This window comes from Canis aureus, chromosome 23 (genome assembly GCF_053574225.1).
Source record: "Canis aureus isolate CA01 chromosome 23, VMU_Caureus_v.1.0, whole genome shotgun sequence".
Taxonomy (NCBI): domain Eukaryota; kingdom Metazoa; phylum Chordata; class Mammalia; order Carnivora; family Canidae; genus Canis; species Canis aureus.
This window is the reverse complement of record NC_135633.1, coordinates 4,908,616-4,930,613: the sequence shown is the minus strand read 5'-3', so window position 1 is coordinate 4,930,613 and position 21,998 is coordinate 4,908,616. Positions and strand designations below refer to the sequence as shown.

At 37.5% G+C, this 21,998-nt stretch overlaps 1 protein-coding gene across 3 annotated transcripts in view; it reads left to right on the top strand.

The window, feature by feature from the left end:
* LUZP2 (leucine zipper protein 2) overlaps positions 1-21,998 on the top strand; it is a 472,421-nt gene that overhangs the window by 199,831 nt on the left and 250,592 nt on the right. For 2 of the 3 annotated variants that reach the window (XM_077866176.1, XM_077866177.1), the window contains exons 2-4: positions 10,990-11,107; positions 14,769-14,839; positions 18,947-19,028. In XM_077866176.1, coding sequence (XP_077722302.1) covers positions 10,990-11,107; positions 14,769-14,839; positions 18,947-19,028 — 271 coding nt within the window. The remainder of the gene's footprint in view (positions 1-10,989; positions 11,108-14,768; positions 14,840-18,946; positions 19,029-21,998) is intronic. The other variant, XM_077866178.1, reaches the window with a different exon arrangement.

The window sequence follows — 21,998 nt, the reverse complement described above, 5'->3', positions numbered from 1 at the left end:
GGAGAATGGTGGAGGATGAGGAATTGGATCTGATATCCAAGAGCCCAGGTATTGCCCAGTTCTGGATAACTGATTTAGCAAGATGCCTGCCACAGCATGGTGCTACAGGAGATGCTGAGGAGCTTGACTATAGTTTGGTCAAGGAGAGTCCTTGTCAGTGTATGTAACATAATTTATCCAGATCTCTTATTTGGTTTCCAGATATTTATCTATGATTAATGCTCCTTTAAATCCATGTTCTGTGTTTCTATGAATACAGTCTCAGGTGTAGGATTGTTGGTAAAAGAACTGTATATTTAACGTCCTCTTGCCCAAAGGCTTATGATACTTCAGGTTTTGATTGTATTTATATGAGAGACCCTCCTTCCCCAAAGGATGCTTTTCTAGCCATCTTTTACACAGGAGCACAGAATGAATTCTGACGCACAACTTCAGTGAGCTTTGTTTTGGCTTCTTCTCTTAATCTGCAATGGTAGATCTTGAAAGAAAAATGCCATGCAAATATCCTGGTGGTCACACTGAATGTGATCTGATAAGATGAAAAGTAAAAGAGTGGCTTCAGATAATACAGAGGCCTTTTAACAAAATAATCCATGACCTTTCTGCCAAGAATCAGAGGAGTTTCATAGTCCTCCTGAATTTCCTGAGGGCAGACACTGCTGTGTTTCCCAGGATACAACTCCCCGTGGTCACCAATTTAATATCCTGGCCAAAACAAGTAAAAGTCACTTTTATTCAATCTGCTTGCTTATGAAAAATAAGAATATACACTTTGGAACAGCTTTGCCAACTGGAGGGAGAAAATAGTTTAAATCTTTCTTCTTTGGGTATGTTTTTGAGTTATTAATCTGACTATATATATATATATATATATATATATATATATATATATATACATATATATATATATCTCCAAAATCTATCTATCTTGGCAATTCACAGAGCAGTAAATTTCCTATAGAAAGCATTTTAAACTCCTGAGCATGGCATTTAAGAGTTTTGATAATTTGAATTTTACCAACTTCTTCAGGTTTTCTATAATAGCGCAGTGAGTACCCTGTATGCACTTCTAGGCTATGTTGCTTGCTAGTTTATAATGTATATGCACTCAGCACTTTCCTTATACATTGTCATTACTTATATCATTCCCTCTGCTTAGGATACCTTTCCCTCTACTGCATTTAATAATCCTATTCATCATCCAAGACCCAACACAAATATCTTTTCTTCCATGAAATTTTCCCTGATTGTTTAACCCAAAGATGATCCTTCCTAATGCCTTACTCTTGTTATATTTTGTCATATGCTATCCGCATCATGTTGTGTGTTCTTTGTTATCTATATATTACACGCTACTGGATTAGGGATAATGTATTGTTGATGTTTTGTTTCCGCGCCCCCCCCCCAAAGATTCCTACATGTAGGAGGAACCAAGAAAACATTAACAGGGTTCATTTATTATACAGACCATATAATGTGATATTTGGTCATCAAAGATACCTAGGGTTGAAAACTGAATATACTATCTGTGTGATCTTGGAGAAATTACTCTGGATCCATGCTTTCTTGCTTGCAAAATGAATATAATACCACATTTCTGGGAGATTATGAGAATTAATGATATATGTAAAACATCTGCCACATGTCTGACATATACTTGTATATAATAAATACTGGGTAGTATTTTTAAAGAATGAATAACATGAAACTATGGCTATGGCTGCCATAGTAAATGATTCTTTAAATGTAGGCAGAAATGCTGCAAACAGGTTGAATGGAATTTTGCATTTCTGCAATTATTATTTTTGTTATATTTCTGCAGGCAAAGCAAACCTTGAGATCTCATGGCACTACTCCAGATTTTTGAATTTTATGAGATTTAATCTGCAGGCATTTGATGCAGTCTGTAGGATATTTTCATTTAAAACAAAAGCCAAAACAAACAAACAAACAAAAACAAACAAACAAAAAAAAAAAAAAACAAAAGCCAAGGAAACAAAGTGAAGTTGAAACATTAGAACACTACTCCGTGATGAGCGTTATTTCTATTGTATTTGCATTTAGAATAAATGCTGAGAAATATTGGTTCTGACAGGACATCAAAGGAGAAAAAAAAAGTGTAAGGAAAGATTCCAAGAATAAGGGGGACAAGTCTCAGAACACAAGAGCCAGTTTGTAGAAACTTCCACTGGCGCAATCTAGGATCAACATCAAGTTAAATAATAATTATTAGAAAAAGGAAGAGATGCACAATTCTAAGCACTCATTATTCTATAGAGGTTAGTATACAATTATTCATTAAATTACTATCTCTGAAAATAATTTTAAAGAGAAGAAGTAGATAGAACACATGACATCCAAATTCAGAAAAGAAAGGAACCATGTAGCTCTGAGCAGAGACTTAATGGAGAAAGTGAGATGAGGTACTTTTTCTATCTAGATTAACAGAGTGGGTGAAGGCACTCAAGGTTGATGTGAGAGTCTTTAAATTCACTTTAATTTCAGTTTCAGCTAATTCATGCAAATGAAAATAGACAAAAACGCATTAAAGATTTTCAAGACATACTCTTTGGTTGATAATTAAATACAGGACATACAAAAGGAAAGATAGGAAACCTGAGCAAAGAAAACAGAAAGAGAATAAAGGTCATTTCAAGCCAGAGGGCAGATGGCCTTGACCTTGACATCACTGAAGAGCACTGATATTTTAAACTGTAAATTGATGCAAATAGAACTTTAAGGTTAGAAAGCCTGTTTTGAGAACAGTGCATTAAATGGATTGGAGAAGCAAAAATTACCAATTAATATAGTGCTATAAATACATAATGAGGACTTGAATTAGGGCAGTAACTGGGTAGTTGCAACTACAAGTTTTCAACTATTCAGAGTTAGAGGAGATATGGGATTGAATCAAGCAGTTGGTGGTCTTTGAGAACTAAAGAAAATAATTAGCTAAATAATGGCCCCCAAATTTCCATCTTTAATGAAATTGAACATGTTTGTTGTCAATGTTGACACCAATGGAAAAAACTGAACAGAATGCCAAATCCCTTTGAAGTCTTTGGAGAACCACCAGTGCACAAGGTGACAAGACTCAAAGGACTAATCTCTGAGAAATTAAGTACTAGGAAGTTAACAACTGGAGCTAAGCTTAGAAATATGACCATCATTCATGTATACATACACATTTACAATATGATTTTGAATGTTTTCCCATGAAGAAATGAAGTGTATTTCTCTGCCTCTTGAATGTGTCCTGGACTTGTGACTTGCTTTGTGACAGATGCAGTATGGCAGATGTGGTGTTATACTACTTCCAAGCCTAAACCTGAAAATATTACTTTATTTCTGCTAATTTCCTAGGACCCAAACCAACCTGAATAGAAATAAGCACAGGCTAACTCTCTGGATGATGAGGGACATACGAGACCATGCCTTCACTAACAAACTCATAGTGAGTCAGTCACAAAAGCAGAGCCATTTATTTGACTAGGAAATGATCACAGAAGCAATTGTAAGCCCAGCCTAAAGGAACCATGCCCAGATGAGCTCAGGACAAGTTTGTGATATTCAGAATCATGAAATAAGTGAATGACAATGAATGACAATGGACAAATTCCTAAAAATAATGCATATTACTAATATTGACATAAGGACAGTTAGGATATCTGAACTGTTGCATGTATCTTAAAGCATTAAATCTGTAAATAAAGACCTCTCACAAAGGAAACTGCAAACCAGATGGCTTACATGTCAATTCTGCGCAATCAGATAAGAAATATTACTAATCTTACACAAATTATTTCAGATCATAGGAAAAGAGGTCACACTTCCCAATTTTTTTATGAGCTAAACATAACCTAGATATGATGCTTTGCATGGATATGACGAGAAAGAACATTATAGCTAAATTTCTCCTATAAGGATAAATGTAAAAATCCTAAACAAAATATTAGCAAACTGAATCTAACAGAATTATATGTAATAAACAAAATGATTGATTTCAATAATGAGAGTTTGATTTAATGTAGTCATTAATTGTATGTGAAATGAATCAGTGTGATTCAGCACATTAATAGTGTAAAAGAAAAAATGTTTGTGATCATCTCAATGGATGTGTTCATGAGACAAGTTTTTACTGTGATACTGCTACATTATAATTACTCCAAAAGCCTGATGGATGGCTTACAAAAACATTTAGTTTTCAAACTCATGTTGAGGAGTCCTGGGGTGTTTTTGCTTCAGAGTATGAATCAAACTCGGGTTTGCTCTACACGTTTTCTTTTTGAAGAAACCTGAAGTTGCAGTAGTTATCTGGGGGAGTTTCTTCATGTGGCCATTAGCAGGAGAATAAGAAACTAAGCAAAATCAGACAGACAACATTTACCGTCTTCAGTGTATCTCATCCATTAACATTCCATTGAAGTATCACATGACCGAATGAATGGTGTGGGGGTTTCTATCCTGCCTACATTTGTAATATGGCAAAGGATGGGAGGAATGGAAGAGCTGTGAGCAAACGTGCAAATTATGTACCATAATGTAAAAAAAAAAGCTAAAATATTTGATAGCATTCAGATTCCATTTGTGATTAAAACTGAACAAATTTAGAAACCAGAAATAAAAGAAATCTTCTTTATATCTGATTTTTAAAAATGGAAAAATTGACCAAAAAAGCCTATTGAAAATACCATATTTGTGGTATTGAAAGCTCTTCTCCCTGCAACCTGGAATAAGAAAAAGGTGTCTATATCCCTACAATCTGGAATAAACAAAGAATGTTTGTTTATATCACAAATTTTATTGAACATCCTAGAATAGGTCCTTGGTTCTTGATAGCAAAGTAAGAAAAAGAACTTAAAAAAAAGACTAAAGTATTGAGAAAAAAGAAACTGTTTGCAGACAATGTGATTATTCACATAAGAAAACACAAAACATGCACAAATAATTTCTGTACTTGATAATTTGCTGAATGCAAAATCATATATAAAAATCTGTGCTTTAAAAAAAATCTGTACTTTAATATATTAGCAATATATAATTTTAGATGAATTCTTAGATAACATTTATAATCAGATAAAAATATTTTTCAAATATTTACACATTTAAGTGGTACAACTCTAGTGAACAACTTTGAATATAAAAGATTAATAATTAGGTCTATACTTATATCATCAGTTTATTCACTAAAAGACACCATTAAGAGATAGAAAATTCCAACAGCAGAAGAAGTAACTATGTTTTTGATATGTTTAACCACCAAAGGGCTCATGTATGGAATATATAAATACCACCTACAAATAAATCATAAGCAATGGGCAAACCAATGGAAAAAAGGCAAAAGGCATAGTCAGACATTTTATAAAAGATAATATTTAAATAAATTTTGTGTAAAGTGACTTTAAGTCACCAGAAAAATGCAAATTATAGCTAAAATGGAAATTCTACTGTATAACCAGTAGGACAATTGAAACTTAAAAATACTGACAATACCATAGTCTATAAGAATTTGAAGCAATTGAAATTCTTCACCTCTCTTATACTATAGCTGATTTGAAAAATCCTTTGGCAGTATTTGCTGAAGTTGAAAATGTATGCCCTATATGAAGCGATTGCTTCCTTAGTTATGTACTTGGTTAAATATAAGGCATATGAAATATTCATAGCATTATTCATAACAGTCAACAACTGGAAAAAAAGGTGTCTGTCAGCACTAGAATAGATACATTGCAATATCATTACTCATTCATATACTATGCAGTGATTAAAAACTATTTCTCCACATAATAGGGAAGAGTTTCACAAATATAGAAGAGTTTCCATGTTGCATAAAACAAATAAAAAGGACAGTCAACATTTGCATGAATTTCAAACACAGACAATTGATCATGAAGTCATAGAAATAAAAATATTGGTTATATTTGGGGAAAAGAATCAATGTTATAAATGGGTGAAGTCAAAGAATATCATCTTGAGTGAATTATTTTTAAAATTTCTTACATGTTTACTTTGTGAGAATTCATGAAATGTGCCCTGCAGATTGTGTATTTTTTTCTGCGTGTTACAGCTCATTAAAATTTTTATTTAAAAAAAAGTCCTGAGAAAAATGGTATCACCTGAAAATTATAGCTAGTATTTGCATATGTCTACTCACTGATAAAACAGAATTATTATAACTATCCTAAAGCCACAAACAAAAAAAAAAATCTATCATTTTCTCTACTTGGCATTGGTCTGGAGGTCTTAGCCAGTACAACTAACAAAGAGGGGGAAAAAAGTCATGAGAATAAAAGATGGTTGGTATTATTGAAAGAAAATAGTGGTGGCCCCTTGAAAAAGCCAAACAAATCAACTAAGTAACTATATAACAAGTATTACATTCATTTAATAAGATGTCTGGAATCAAGATCAACTGAGTCAACAGCTTTAAAAGAAACTGGCACCATTCACGTAGGCAGTGAAATGGAAAATCCACCCATAGTAACAACAATAAGCCTAACAAGAAATGAGCAGATTTAGAAAATTCAAAACATACAGTAAAAAGATATTTGGTACAGGAGAAAAGTGTCATTTCAAAATCACTGGGGAAAGGATTGTCACAACTATACTAAGACAATTGGCTGTGCTTTTTATTCTCATATTTTAAAAAAATATATGTATATGTATATATAATATTCCAGAATTCATTTTGTAGCATAGCAACAATTAATATATCTTCATAACCACTTTTTTAAAAGAATGTAAATTCAATTAGCCAACATATATATAGTATATTATTTATTTCAGATGTTGTTTTCAATAATTCAACAGTGCATATAATCATATCTCACATCTTCTTTATCCATTCATCTGTCGATGGACACTGAGGCTCCTTCCACAGTTTGGCTATAGTGGACACTGCTGCTATGAACATTGGGGTGCAGGTGTCTTGGTCTTTCACTGCATCTGTGTCTTTAGGGTAAATCCCCAGCAGTGCAATTGCTGGGTCATAGGGCAGGTCTATTTTTAACTCTGAGGAGCATCCACAGTTTTCCAGAGCAGCTGCACCAGTTCCCATTCCCACCAACAGTGCAGGAGGGTTCCCCTTTCTCCACATCCTCTCCAACATCTATGGTCTCACGTCTTGCTAATTTTCCCCATTCTCACTGGTGTGCGATGGGATCTCATGGTGGTTTTGATTTGTATTTCCCTGATGGCCAGTGATGCGGAGCATTTTCTCGTGTGCATGTTGGCCATGTCTATGTCTTCCTCTGTGAGATTTCTATTCATGTCTTCTGCCCATTTCTTGACTGGATTATTTCATTTTTTGGATGTTGAGTTTGGTAAGTTCTTTATAGATCTTGGATACTAGCCCTTTATCTGATGTGTCATTTGCAAATATCTTCTCCCATTTGTAGGTCACCTTTTAGTTTTGTTGACTGTTTCCTTTGCTGTGAGGAAGTTTTTTTTTTATCTTGATAAAGTCCCAGTGGTTCATTTTTGCTTTTGTTTCCCTTGCCTTTAGAGACACGTCTTGCAAGGAGTTGCTGTGGCTGAGGTCAAAAAGGTTTTCTGCTTGTGTTCCTCTCCTAGAATTTTGAGATAAAAAAAAAAAATCTATTGTTTGAGCCACCCATTCTGTCGTCCTTTGTGACAGCAGCCCCAGAACACAAATGCAATAACTAATCCAAAATATGAATGGGTAAAAGGCATGCACAGATAATTCTTAGGGGAAGAAATGGAAGTACTAATAAAAGTGAAAATACAATTAATCTTCCCAAGAAAGTGATTGAAAATTATGTCCTAAAAAAGGTATCATTTTCCACTCATGCCACAACATGATTAGGTAAAGGAGGAAGACATTTTCCAGTTGAAGGGAATGTGTTGAAAAGAATGCCAGAATTCTGTACTGACGATAGAAGTATAGATTTAAATATTTTCTAGGAAGACAATTTATTGGTGCCTATAATTTTTTTAAGATTTTATTTATTCATGGGAGACACACAGAGAGAGGCAGAGACACAGGCAGAGAGAGAAGCAGGCTCCCTGTGGGGAGCCCAACATGGGACTCGATCCCGGGACCCCGGGGACTCACTCAACCACTGAGCCACCCAGGAGCCCCTACTGGTACTTCTAAAAATTAACATTTAACTCTGGAATGAACTGTTTCCCTTATAGGAATATATGCCATAGGAATTTTCAGGAAAATATATTTGTACCCACATATGTGGATTACTTTGAAAAGAGAAAGAAAAATTGAAAACACCCTAAATGTCCAGTGGTAAAATAAAATAAAATATATGCACAGAAATTTTAATATGTGTAGATGTGGAAAGAGCTCTGAGATGTACAAGCCAGTTGCAGGATACAACTGTAGGAGGATCATGTAAATATTAAAGAATATATATGCATGTATATTATGGGGAAAAATAACATGCATTGGGATAAATCATTCATAAATGTGATAAAATGCTAACCAGTGCTTCTATTAAGGTTGCTTTTACGGAGTAATCTGTTTTCCCCTTTTATAAGAACCTCGAATGATTGAATCTGAAGTGGTGCTATTAATTAACACTTTGACTACTATATTTATCTCTGAAAAATTGTATCTTTTTTGTGGCTTCCAGTTGTACTTAGCGGAATCACAGAGGGATGTAAACTGGTTCTCTTTCTCTAATGAATTTATTCAAAGGCCAAATATAGTGATAGCATTTAAAGATGATTGTAAATAATAAAAAAGGAAATGCTATTCCTAATTTTACTTAATGGAAAATAATAAATGGTAAAAAATTCCAGTACCAAAAACATATATCGGTGCAGGAAGAAGTAATAGATAATGGGTTCTGCAGTGGCACAGTGAACATTTCACTATGATAAACTGATAAGCTCCTAGTCAAGTCACTGTGTTCTTCTTCCAGAGTGCCAGCTGAGACCCTGGGCCCTGGAGGCTGACCACATCCCTAGTAGAAATCTGTCCTGGGAAGTTACCATCCCTGGGATTCAATTTCTTCAACTTTCTTAAGATTAGCGCTTATCTGACAGGGTTGTTCTGCAGATTAAATGAATATATAAATATCATATATAATATTCATATAATATATAATATATAATTCATATAATATTCATATTATATATTTCTATATTATATAATATTGTGTGCATATATTTATATATAAATAAACAATATAAATATATAATATTGTATATGATATATAATAATAAATATAATGTATGTAAAATATAAAAATAAGTATATATAATAATATATACACACACACACATACCATCTTGCTTGTAAGACATTATCAATACATGTTATCCAACAAAGTGATTTATCCTGGTCCCTTATTCTAATTTTGGAGATGTGGTTCTTCTCACCAACATTTACAAGAAACGAACTGGGGTATGAATTAAAGCTGAGTAGTTAGACACAGATGAACATGGCCTTTCCACTCATTAGTTGACTTTGCTAGTGAGCCTGAGAGGAACTGGTGGGGCACTATTAATCAGTGAAAATCTCAAGGCCAGGAAGAAATACTGGGATTCCCAGCAGGGGAGCATTCCAATTTCCTTCAAACAAGAATATAAACCAGTGCTAGAAAACAACAGTTAAAAAACAGAAAAAAAATATATATAGAAGCACAAAGAATTGTGTTAGAAATCTGTTGGAGATGGCATCACTAAGGTCATTGGTAGGCCCAGCTCCTTTATAATGCTGTAGAAAGACTGGGAATCCATCAAATTTCTCAGTGACAGAATTTTTAAAACACTTTAAAAATTAATTTTACCCTAGGGGTTCAAAACTCTACATGGGTTGCTCCTTTAATACATGGGTTAATATTGCATTTTATAGATAATAAATAAAAAGTTGGAGCCATTTTCTTACAAGTTTAAAACTGACCTTGTCAACCTTTCACTAAAACACTCTTCCTCATAGGAAGATGACTTCTCTCCCAGTAAAGGGCTGCGTCCAACAGTTGCCTACGCCCGAAACACGGCATCATTAATGGCCAGCGCCCTGCTGCTCTCTCCCCATAACACACAGACAAAAGACATTTGAAAAAATATTATGTTTCATTGATGCAGTTGTGCGTGTTTTGCTGAAATGAGTCCCGGCTTCCCTGTCTCTGCAGTTTCTAATCTAATTTAGGCCACTACAACCTTTTCCTTGGATTGTTGCCGTGGTAACTTCCTCTCCAGCCTCTCTTTCTCCAGGTTTTTCCCTCCTCTAGTTCACTCTCCAGTCTTTGGCCAGGAAAATCTTTATGAAACATAAACCCAACCATGCCAGTCCCTGTTCAGTTACTTACACTTGTTTTCAAAACGATCACCAAAACTCCTGTCCCTTAGCCTTCTTGCATCTGTTTGCTCACGCTCTCCACGTCCTCATTTTATTTTCATTTTATTTTTTTCCACCTCCTCATTTTAGCAGCAAGTCCTGACACCCCACCCCCTCCCTGCCTTAGAACTCTAAATCTTCCTCTTCCCATATATACTCACTTTTTTAAAATTTCAGGGAGCTCGTTTTTATTTGTATTTACACATGCTTTCCGCTTCCATATAGCTAATTTCTACTTATCTTTCCACCAGTATCTTATGTTTCATATTACACTTTTCCCCCAGGAAGTCTTCCATAGATTAGCAACTCTCGTGTGTCCTCCAGTTGATCATTTTAACCTCCCCCATCAGGTAGAGTTCTAGGCTACCTTGTCTACTAGGATGATGTCATGGAGAATAGCTGCTTTCCAAGAGGTACCTGATAGACTATCCTATACCTGTCAAAGATACACGCCTAGAAAGTCCTCGATGCCGAATGAAACCTTTGTTATAAAGCTGCTTGGTCTTCAATTTTCTCCTTTTAGATGAAAGAGGAAAAACAAAACATCCTAGTAATTAAAGCTACAATTAATCTAGATTTTGCTTTACATGCAGGGGCTTGTGATTGTGTTATGTGGCTAAAGGCCAGTGGAAGCACTTGAAGGGCCCTCATGCGATTTTTTTCTGTGTTAGACAGGACTATGAAGAGCTAGAAAAGCAGCTGAAAGAAGTGTTTAAGGAGCGAAGCAACATCCTCCATCAGCTGACAAAGACATCAAGAGAACTTGATGGAATTAAAGTCAACCTTCAGGTGAGATGAAATCTCATTTTCCTGGTCACCTGGTTTGTCTCGGTGGATTAACATTAAAGACTCCTGCATTTTTTTTTTTTTTACCAGTTTTGAATATGTTTCTGAGTTCCATCAGGGGAGTTATTTATTATCATATGAGCTTTGAAAAGAAATGTCATTTTAAATGCAGTCTGGGAATCTGTGGTTTGCAAATTCAGGAAGGAGTAAATTATTTGCTTGGCAAGGCCATCAGTCTCTCATAGCTCCTAAGATCAATTTGACCCCTGTGTTTGTTTTTCTTTTTTTTAATATTCTGAAATGATGAAAACTAATTATGACAATGAGTTGAATGAATTTAGGAATGGTCTCTGGAAGAGAACTTTAAATTCCACACAGGATAATTCTCAAGATTCTTTAATAATCTTCATTACTAATATGGGAAAATGCCTTAGAAAGAGACATCCATGAAAATGTATTAATACTCAGTGAAATCTCAAGCAAAAAACAAAGACAAGATCTATATCTGATAAGATAAATTTTCTGATCCATATCAAGTGTCTGATGAGATATTTCAATATTTGATTGAACACTGGAATTTATTGGGGACTTGATTGTAATTTTCATAATATATCTGTGAGGTAGATACTATTCATGTGATTTTTCATGTTATACGTGAGAGATTATGCTTTAAAAAAAAGTTAAGTTCTTTTTGAATGTCACAAGGGAAGCTGGAGTTTAAATACATGAAATGTGGCTTCAGGGCCTATTAGTTACTGTGCTCAACCATGTTTCTGAAACATGTGGAGTCGGTGTTGTCCTTAGCTTTCTATTCCTTGAAGATGGAGATGATGATGATGATGATGATGGTGTCAGCCACCACTACAGCTTATTGAACACAGTCAAGGTCTTCCGTTAGGGATGCCCTGTATAATTTTTATTTATTTTTTACATGAAGACTATGCTGTGGTTATTAGTAGTTTCCTATAGGTGAGAAAACAAGATTTGGAGAAAAGTAAATTCTAGAAGACACAGAGTAAGGTCGCAGAGCAAGTGGGTAAATGAGCCTAGTGCCCAAGCTCTTGTTCCATAAGCTATGTTACAGCTTGAAAACATGAAATTAGGAGCAGAAAGCCCACCATATACCCCATTAGAACAGGGAGCAGGGTAATGACAGTGCCATGATGGAAGAAGACACGCATGGTAGGGAAGCCCTGGCTTGGATGGAAAGGGGGTTAAGGCAATTTCTGGAGTGAGCTGATAGCGGAGTTGCACCTTATGCTTAAGTAGAAATTCACCAGTCATATGAGGCTGCAGAGAATGTTCAGCGCACCTGCACCTCTCAGAGGCGTGGACCACCTGGTGCTTCCAAACTGTTTCATGCATATGGTGAGATGCCCATGTGTGACCACAACACTCAGTATCGCTGTACCAATAGACTGAGTCAACACGCCCAATCACAATCTGGAAAACTGCTTCATAATAATATATGATTTCATAGAATCCTGTTTTCTTTTTTATGGGCAACAGTTGTACCACTAAATGTAGTTGCAATTTTTTAAAAAATTTTTTTCAGTTGCATTTTTTTTATTTATTTTTTTTATTTATTTATGATAGTCACAGAGAGAGAGAAAGAGGCAGAGACACAGGCAGAGGGAGAAGCAGGCTCCATGCACCGGGAGCCCGATGTGGGATTCGATTCCGGGTCTCCAGGATCGGGCCCTGGGCCAAAGGCAGGCGCCAAACCGCTGAGCCACCCAGGGATCCCCTCAGTTGCATTTTTTAAAAGAGAAAATTTCTTTTCTCTTTCCATTTTGTGTCAGCCACTGTGTGAGGTATTTATTTTAATTTTTCTTATTTAAATCTCCTTAGCAACCTCTTCACAAAATAAGGGGATATTTTACTCATAAAAGGAGGTTAGTAGGCCAAGGAAGTGCCCACTCATACATCTAATAAATACTGATTCTAGGTTTTAAACTCAGAGTGAACACTACAGAGACCATTCCACATGTTTCCCTCAGTGGGACTCCGTGAAGGTAGGAGCTTTGAAAGTTCTGTTGCAGTCTTCTCTGTAACCGTGGCCCCTGAATGGGGTGGCAATACCCGTCAACCACTAAGCACTATGCTGATCCATGAGGAGGTATATCAACCTTTAGTATCCTTAAAAGAACCCAGAATATTTCCCAAAGAGTACACCCCACTTCTCTGGACATTGCTAGGTAAATAATCAAGGACCCTCCAGCTCTTCCACTTAGATATGCCTTGCCGACTGTATCTACCCTTTTCATTTCTGCATCTCATATTCTTTTTTTTTTTTAATTTTGAATTTCTTGAAGATACTCATGTGCTTGATCTTGGTTTCCTTCAGAATGCCCAGAATATAGCAGATGGTCCATACATCAGCAGGCATATTTCGTTGCACTTTTCATCAAGCGTTTTCCGCATCTCTTTGGCCCTCTGAGTTTTCCAGTCACTGTCTAAATTAGCAGACACTTCAAAAATCTCATCCCTGTTTTTCACCTAAGGAAGGCAAAGGGCAGATTTGGGGACCTGCCTCAGGTCATAGGACGGTGATGCACTTTGAGCTGTAAAATCCCACGATGGGCAGTGCTCTCCACCGCCTCTCGCTTGAATTCTTCGTCCTGCTTTCTTCGTATTTTGTGTCAAGCTGTTCTTTCCAAATAAGCAAGACAACTTGTATTGATCTAGGAATGACCTCAGTCAGTTATTTTAGGAAAGAAGTTTCCCTTACGCAGTTCAGCCCACCACATCCTGATCAGAATGCTAATTTTGTGGTATGAAAATTGCCTGATGTTAGCCTTAGACTATGGAATTTGTGCAGGCAGACACTGTGCCCCTGCATAGGACTTTGCATAATTCACGACAGATATTTGTTCAAGAGATACCGAGTAAACAGTGTCCACTGTCCCTAAGAGTGTCCGTTCCCTGCTGGCCACAGCTGCTCTTCCTGCAAACAGTGTCACTGCTCCTAATAGCAGCCTCAACTTCTAATGTCAAGAAAGATAGCTTGCCCTGTTAAATAGTTTGCTGCTTATAAATAGAAGTTGTCAGGGAAGACTTCACGGGACAGAGTGTGTAATGAGAAGAGCTCAGCGGGCTGTGTGAAGTCCTGGCCTGTGGATGCTGACTTCGCCAGGGTCAATAAACACTAATGACTGAGCCAGTACCTTCTAGTTTTTTTTTTTTTTTTCCCTAAATACCTGACCTTGTCAGAGCAGTTACGGTGCCTTGCTCACTCATGATAAATAGGCAAGACCTCACAGGTGCATGCTCTTTGGCCGCTGTGATCTCGAATCATGTTATCACTTAGCTGATTCAGAGAGGTCCTTTATGTCCATTTGAATCTGTAGAAACTATGCCAGAGCTGGTTTGTCATAGAGCAGAAGATGTGTGTTGTAGTAAAGGCCCTAGATATGGGAGAGCAGTTCCCCCTCCAAGGCTGACACTCAGCTTCTTCCCTTTCATGACGGTGTAGTGCCCATCCTGGGTTTGGTGTCAGAAATCCCCATGTGCATCCCTAGAGACCTGAGCATCACTTTGGCCTCATTTGCACATTCTCCTTCCTGGGCATAAGAGCAGTCACACCTGTGCCACCGACACAAAAGTAAAGTGAGTCTCAATATATCACTTGAATAAGATTTTCTTTTCCCACTTTTCTTAACAGTCTTTGAAAAATGATGAGAGATCTTCCAAATCTGATGTTGAGAAGCTTCTGGAAATAGGTCAAAGACAAAGGTAAGATTGTATATTCCTTTAATTTCCTCAGTTTTTTTTCCCCATAGTGTCAAACTCCATTCAGAAATTTCACAAAAATCTTATCTTCTTACTTAGACACGAATGTATCAGAATCATATTGAAATGCAGGTTTGTATACAGTAAATCTATGGTGGGGCTGAAAATTGTGCGTTTCTAACAAGTTCTCTGGTGATCGGGACGCTATGCTGCTTGTCTGCAGATCACAGAATATTTATGGATCTGTAGTATTGTCCTCTGTTATCCTCGTAAGATAGAGCCCGGGAAGTCAGCCCATCAGTAGACGGATGCACTAGCACTGACCTCCATGGGCCACGCGTAATAGGATGAAAACTTGATCACGATGATAGCGGTGGGGGTGGTGAAGAATGGGGTAATCTATTAACCATATAGGTAGAATTGGTCTGGTCTTCTTGGTGTTGGATTGTGTGTGTGTGTGTGTGTGTGTGTGTGTGTGTGTGTGTTTGAAGATAGTGTATCGTGAGATTTGTATGCACCATAAAAAGCTAGATTTGAAATTGCCTCTCAAAGGAAAAAAAAAAGATATTTTAAGGTAGAAACAAGCGAGCATTTGTTATACACTTAGTAGAAGCTCTGCCACATGCTTTATAAATATTTTCCCATTTCACCCTCACAATTACCTTATATAGTAGATATGATCATCCCTATCTAATAGGTAGGAACTTGTCGCTCACAGGGCTTACACGAGTTGATGAGAGCGTTAAGTGGAATCTGCTCGGCTGTTTCACCCAATAGCCACACCCTTTCACCTTAGTTCACTGCCCACAAAGCACGAAGCTGCCAAAATGTTACATGCTTTCTACTATACTCACCATCTTGCATCTTCCCCGCTGTCCTCGCCTTTTGGCCCAGAACCCTATCATGGACATATATTCGGGGCAAACCAATGACACATTGCCAATACCAAACTAAGTATCTTATATTGACTCTTTTTATTATTTAAATGAGATTATTATTTCTTGAACATGAAATTCCCTTCAAAGTCCAGTGTTAAAGAGTTTGGAGTGGTTGGTGGGTGGAGATTCCCAGAAGGCAGTTTTGGATTCCGTGTGCCAAAGGATCGTGCACTATTGCATTCTCTGGAAACAAAAAGAATGTGCAGGAGAGTGGCAGGTGCTCCATCTGAGATGTGTTTTATAATACCTGTTGATAACCACTTGAAAAAAAAATGCTTTTCTGTGGTGTGGTTCTGGTGAGTGTTTTTTTTTTTTTTTTTTTTACAAATTGATGTGAAGATGTATGAAACAGCTGCCCTGTCCAATCCCTTGCAACCACGAAATTCTGTGTGGAAATGTGCTCAACACCTGGGCAACCTATCATAGGTGTGACTGGAGCCATCGGCTCTTTAGAATTAAAGACTCAGTTTGGAACCAAATAGCACCCTGAGTAGTAGCGATAGTTGGGGTCAATCCCTCTTGGGAGAGGGGGCCCATGAGCTAGTCAGGAGTCTACTCTCTGAGTATAATAATGTAGCCAGGCTGTGAGGCAGAGAGTGGGGCTCCCGAAAGCCTGAGAGCAGTGAGAACAGGTAGCAATACGCTTAGAAGGCAGAAGAGGATATAGAGATATTCAGAAGGTCAAAGATCATCTTTACCATCCTGGCTCACAGCTTTCCTGGGTGTGAAAATGTCCAGCATCCCCCTGCCTTCTCCAGTGTTTGTTAACAGCTTTAAGGTTATTTTTGATCTGCTCCCTACATTGCCTATAGATGTCAGGATGTGGGATTTTTTGATACACACACACACACACACACACACACTCATTTTTATTTTTATAAGGCATGTGATACTTTAAAGAAATATGAATCACTTAAAAATTTTAAAAATGATCATTTTAAAGTTCAAAAATAATGAAATAATAATCATGAAATCTTACCATAATTCTTTTTTTTTTTTTTTACCATGATTCTTTTATCGCTTAGAATAGTTTACATTTTGATTCAGTGCTTGTTAAAGATCTGAGTGTTAGAGACAGAACAGAGGTCCTTCCTTCTTTCCTTCTTCCCTCTGGCCCTTCTTTCTCTCTCTCTGTAAAGGTGGTATAGTGACTCTAAGAATTTGAACCCATAAGATCTAGAACACAGTTTCACCACCGCTCTCTGTAGCAGTTTTCTGTTTGTACTATTACGTCATAGTTTGATGTGAACGTTCTAGGAGTGTCTGGTGCACTGTAAGCCTACGACATGTGTAGGTATTACTGTTACGTTATATTATGCCACAAATGCTCTTTGTGGAAGACTGGAAGATAACAGAAGCAAGAATAGAAGCCTACATTTTAGATGTCCATGCATGAAACAATCCTGATAACTGATATGTATTTGAGGAAGGAATGAAAGCTGAGACTTAAATCCTCTCTAAGCGAAAGCATGTTACAAGCTTCACGTCGGCAAACATAAGTCATCTAAGACACAAAGGGACTGTGATTATATCATAACCTGCATATTGATTTGATTTGAAAAAAATTTTTAAGATTTCAATGATTCATTTGGGAGAAAGAGAAACAGAGACAGAGCATGCGCAGGGGGAGGGGCAAAAGGAGAGGGACAAAGAGGCTCCCCACTGAGCAGGTTGCCCAATGCAGGGACACACACACACACACACACACACACACACACACACACACGCTCCATCCCAGGACCCTGAGATCATGACCTGAGCCAAAGGCAGGTGCTTAACCGACTAAGCCACCCAGGTGTCCCGATTTTAATAATCCTATAGACTCTCACTAATATTCCTGAAATTGAGTCTGAAGTTAAGAGTTTCTCGAATAAGAAATCTGGGAGCGTCATTAAATCCCATTGGACGAAAGAACAGCGTGCAGTTGTGTAGGATGTGGTGGTCACAGAATGAACCTAAGGACCTAGAGTGGTGCTGGTGGTTATGACAGAGATGTCATTTATTTATTAAGTGATCATTTTCCGGCGTTGTGCTAAGTATTTTGGCTACGTCGGGTTATCTAACCTCACTGCGCACCTATCAGGCAGCTCTATTAGTGACCCATTTTATAGACGAAGAAAATTGGCCTCAGAGGGTACACGCCAATCCCTAGGCTCCGTAGTGTGGTTATACACAAGGGTTGCAGAGGTGGTCTTTTGGCACTGGATTGGGAATTTTAAATTACTTTGAGTTCTACTTGTAAGGCTAGGAATGGTTTCTCTTTGGCTATTGTTGCTTTAAAGGAGTTTATTCCTTTTTCAAAATTTTTAAAAAAATTTTAAAAATTTTTTTAGGAGTTTATTCCTATAACCAGAACAACACACACACACACACACACACACACACACACACACACACACACCAACCCTTATCTGGTATCAGAACTTTTGGAAGTGGTAGCTTAGGTGATAAAATATAGGCACAGAAAGATAGTTTGATTTGTCATAAGTGAGTCAATCTTAAACCCTTGAGAGGAATGCATAATTATAGAAATGTTTATATTTTTAACAAGTGAGACAAGGTCCATATGTATGAGTGAGCTTGAGACGTGATGTGTGTGAATATATACAGACATATATATTTCTTTTATTAGCCACAATAAATGAGGCAGCCCTCAAGTTCGAAATGAGTCTCTTTTCTCTTCATTTTTTATAAAAAGTCTCAGGCTTTATAAAGGATGTCTGAAGTACACCACCTTAGAATTAATCAATTAGGAGCATCCAAGGGGAAGTTGTAATTTTATCCTATTGGCAAGTCTGTGGCGACTTTTTTTTTTTTTTTCCTAACCAGCATGTTCACACCCTGGCATGCTGTCAGTAAAATTAGCTTTTCAAGTCTAATTATTACGTTGATTTGATTTAACACATTATGCAGCTCCCAGACGATTCCCACAGTGGGATTCTCATAAGACACTATAGCGAGGCAATTTCCTTTAAATACAACTTGCTTTCAGTAGGTGCCTGGGAGAGAAAACTTTATTACTAGAATGCTCAGATACACCCTGCATGCTTCACTGTGTCCCTATCTACAGTTCTAGTTGTTTCCTAAATACGTGTCGACAGCAAAACCTCCTTTCATAATGTACACAGGAAATAACAGAATTATGTCTCTTTTGCTCTCTCTTTTCCCCCAGAGAACAAATGAAGTCTCTCCAGGAGGTCCTGCAAAATCAACTTAAAGAGACATCTGAGAGAGCAGAAAAACAACAAGCTACCGTAAGTATGTTTTTGTGTGTGTGTGTCCTTTTTTGAGGGCTGGGAAATTATTTTTTTCCCCCAAAACACTATGGAATAAATATACCTGTAAACAATAAAAGAATACAGTCAAGAAAATGCAGTAACCAAGATCATTAAAATACTTACGTGGTCAGCATTCAGTCCGAGAAAAGATTTTTGTTGTATTTGATTGTTAGAGATCTTCTAATTCCCAGCCCTCACTTACTGATAAAAATAGAGGTGTTGACCTTGGGACAGCAGTGCTGTGAATTACGGCTTATAAGCCACCTTGAACCCAGTAGAGCTGTGCAGATCCTTAGGCCCCAGCCCCCCTCCACTGACAGGAATCCCTCAGGGATGGGGCCTTCCTCTGCCTGTTCAATCCACTCCACAGGTGATCCTGACACACCCCAAGGTTGAGAATCAAGCTTCTCTTTAGATTTTCTCACTAGATTTCCACTTTATTCTCCAGAACCACCTTATATCCCACTTATGGGGGAGTGGACCCTTGATCTTATTTCTAGGACCTGAGTCTGTCTTAGAATATAATATATGAATGGAAAATTTAGAGTACAGTTTGGCCAACAGATCAGGAAATGACGACCAATGAGAATTTAGTCTGTTTCTCACAGTTCTCAAGAGGAGCGCCCTGCGTCGTGACAGGTGACTACCCAGGGGAGTACTTGGGTAGGCCACGAGGCAGAGGATGGTGAGAAGCTGTGGGCAAGAGCCTTTACTGTGGTGTCTGTGTGAGGGGCCGGATAAGCAGGCTTAGGAGGAGTCAGTGTGAAGACCTCAGCAGGCTCTGGGGCAGAGGGAACGCCCCAAGGTGTCTGGTACCTGACCTTGGGGTGGTTAGGGCAGGTGTATGGTGGCTTGACCTGTGAGAACCTGCCAACTCAAAGGGGTGGCTGGGGTTAAGGGCTCTGTGTTGGGTAGTTTGCTTTTGAAAAGCATGTCACCAGGAGGAACTGTTCTGCGTTTGCAATTGAATAACTAATATGTTCCAGCTGCGAATCTCAGAAAGAGATGACTGCACCTTTGACAAACCTGGGATTGAGATATACTTATTAAAACAATGGTTATTTTTAAAATGTACATCTGCTGGGATCTAGACAGATTTCATGGTACTGGGAATTACCTCTTCCAGATTTTGGTTAGACTCTAACAGAATGCTTTGCACCTGTTCTCTCAACTGAAAATTCTAGGTTAACTAAAAATGAAACCGATTTGTATTTTTAAGCATTTTGGGGGGTAAATTATTATTATTTTCTCTGTTAGGAAGGCTGTTGGTGTAATTGAAGGTTGGGTAAAAAGGAGAGAGAAAGATGACTGTAGTTGTTCACTCTCAAATAGAGGGGAAAAACCGGATTTAATTCTGCAAACATTGTGCTATTTTCGATTGAAGAGCTGCTAGTCTTATTGCTACACTTGATTACATATCTAATTACTTTACCTCTTCCCATAAAGATAACATTCTATATTTTATGCAATAATTGTTGCAAATATATCATTTGATAAGCTTACGGTAAAATGTCATGAAACTTCAAGGATAAACCTAAATCGCAAACATATAAAAGAAGATAAACTTAAGACAAATTAAACTGAAGAAGCAATAAATCCATCATGATGTGATTCTGTAGGAATTTTTTTTTTTTTTTTTTTTTTACGAACAAAGGAACATTTGTTATTATCCCTAAGCAAATAATGGGATAGCATGTCTTTCAACCTGTGTTCCTCATGAAAAATCCCAACAGACAGCAAGGAAGAACGAGGTCTCATTCTCTGTTAACTAGGGTAATTAAAGATATTAATGTTCATTGGATGCATTTCACTACTCTTGTTAATTTGTATGGCTTAACTTGCCCTAAGTGAGACATAATTAGTCTAAAGGCAAAAATTAGCTTCTAACTTTGACTCTCATTAAGAGTAAAGAATTGCTATGTTCTTACATTCTTTGTTCAAAGTAAATAAATGGCATTTTCTGTTTCTGAGAATTAAATTCATAGCGATCTACTAGGAATGCTTATTTTTCCAGGGATGCGAAAACCTGTTGGGATTCTAGAGCAGTGGTTTCCAAATGCTAATACTTTTTGAATAGTCTGAATATATTTTAGCTCTTGAATATTTGAACACTGCGTTCTCAAGATTTTCCGTCCCTGTTTCACATTTGAATAATTATATTCCTAACACCGCGATGTATTTCCGTTATACTCTTTATTTTTTATTTATTTAGTTTTTTAGGTAAACTCTGTGCCCAAAGTGGGGGCTCAGACTCCTGACCCCAAGTTCAGGAGTCGCCTTCTGTACCAACTGAGCCAGCCAGCACCCCAACAGCTAACTTTAATTAGAGTAAAAGCTGGGACACCTGCCTGGCCTAGTCAGTAGAGTGGGCAACTCTGGATCTGGGGGGTCAGGAGTCTGAGCCCCACACCCAGTGAGGAGTAATGCATTTAAAAAGTGCTAGCATAGACGCGGTGTAAGCTCTGACAGTTGACTTTTCTTTTTTTGTAATACAAGTGCTAACTTAAGCTTTGATTGTGAAGGCAGCCACTTCAAAGATGGCTATCTGAAAGAAGCCAGTGCCAGCCACAAGACTGGCTACAGAGCCAGGCCAGGTCCTCCCCATCCCAGGCTCACGCTCCTAAAAAATCCCCAGGCTCCCTTGTTTTGGAGATCTTGGTTGATTTCAGTAATTGACCATTTAGGTGGCTTTTTTATTTTCTTTTTGCATTTTTAATTTTCATTCTTATGTTTTGAATTCACCAGTAGGAAGAGAGCCCAGGAAACCCTAGGCCCCTACCCTCCACTCCAATAAATGCAGAACCTCGGGCCTTCACTCTCCCTGGCTCTTTCTTTCTTTCTTTTTTTTTTTTTTTTTTTTTTTAAGATTTTGTTTGTTTATTCATGAGAGACACACACACACACACACACAGAGAGAGGCAGAGACACAGGCAGAGGGAGAAGCAG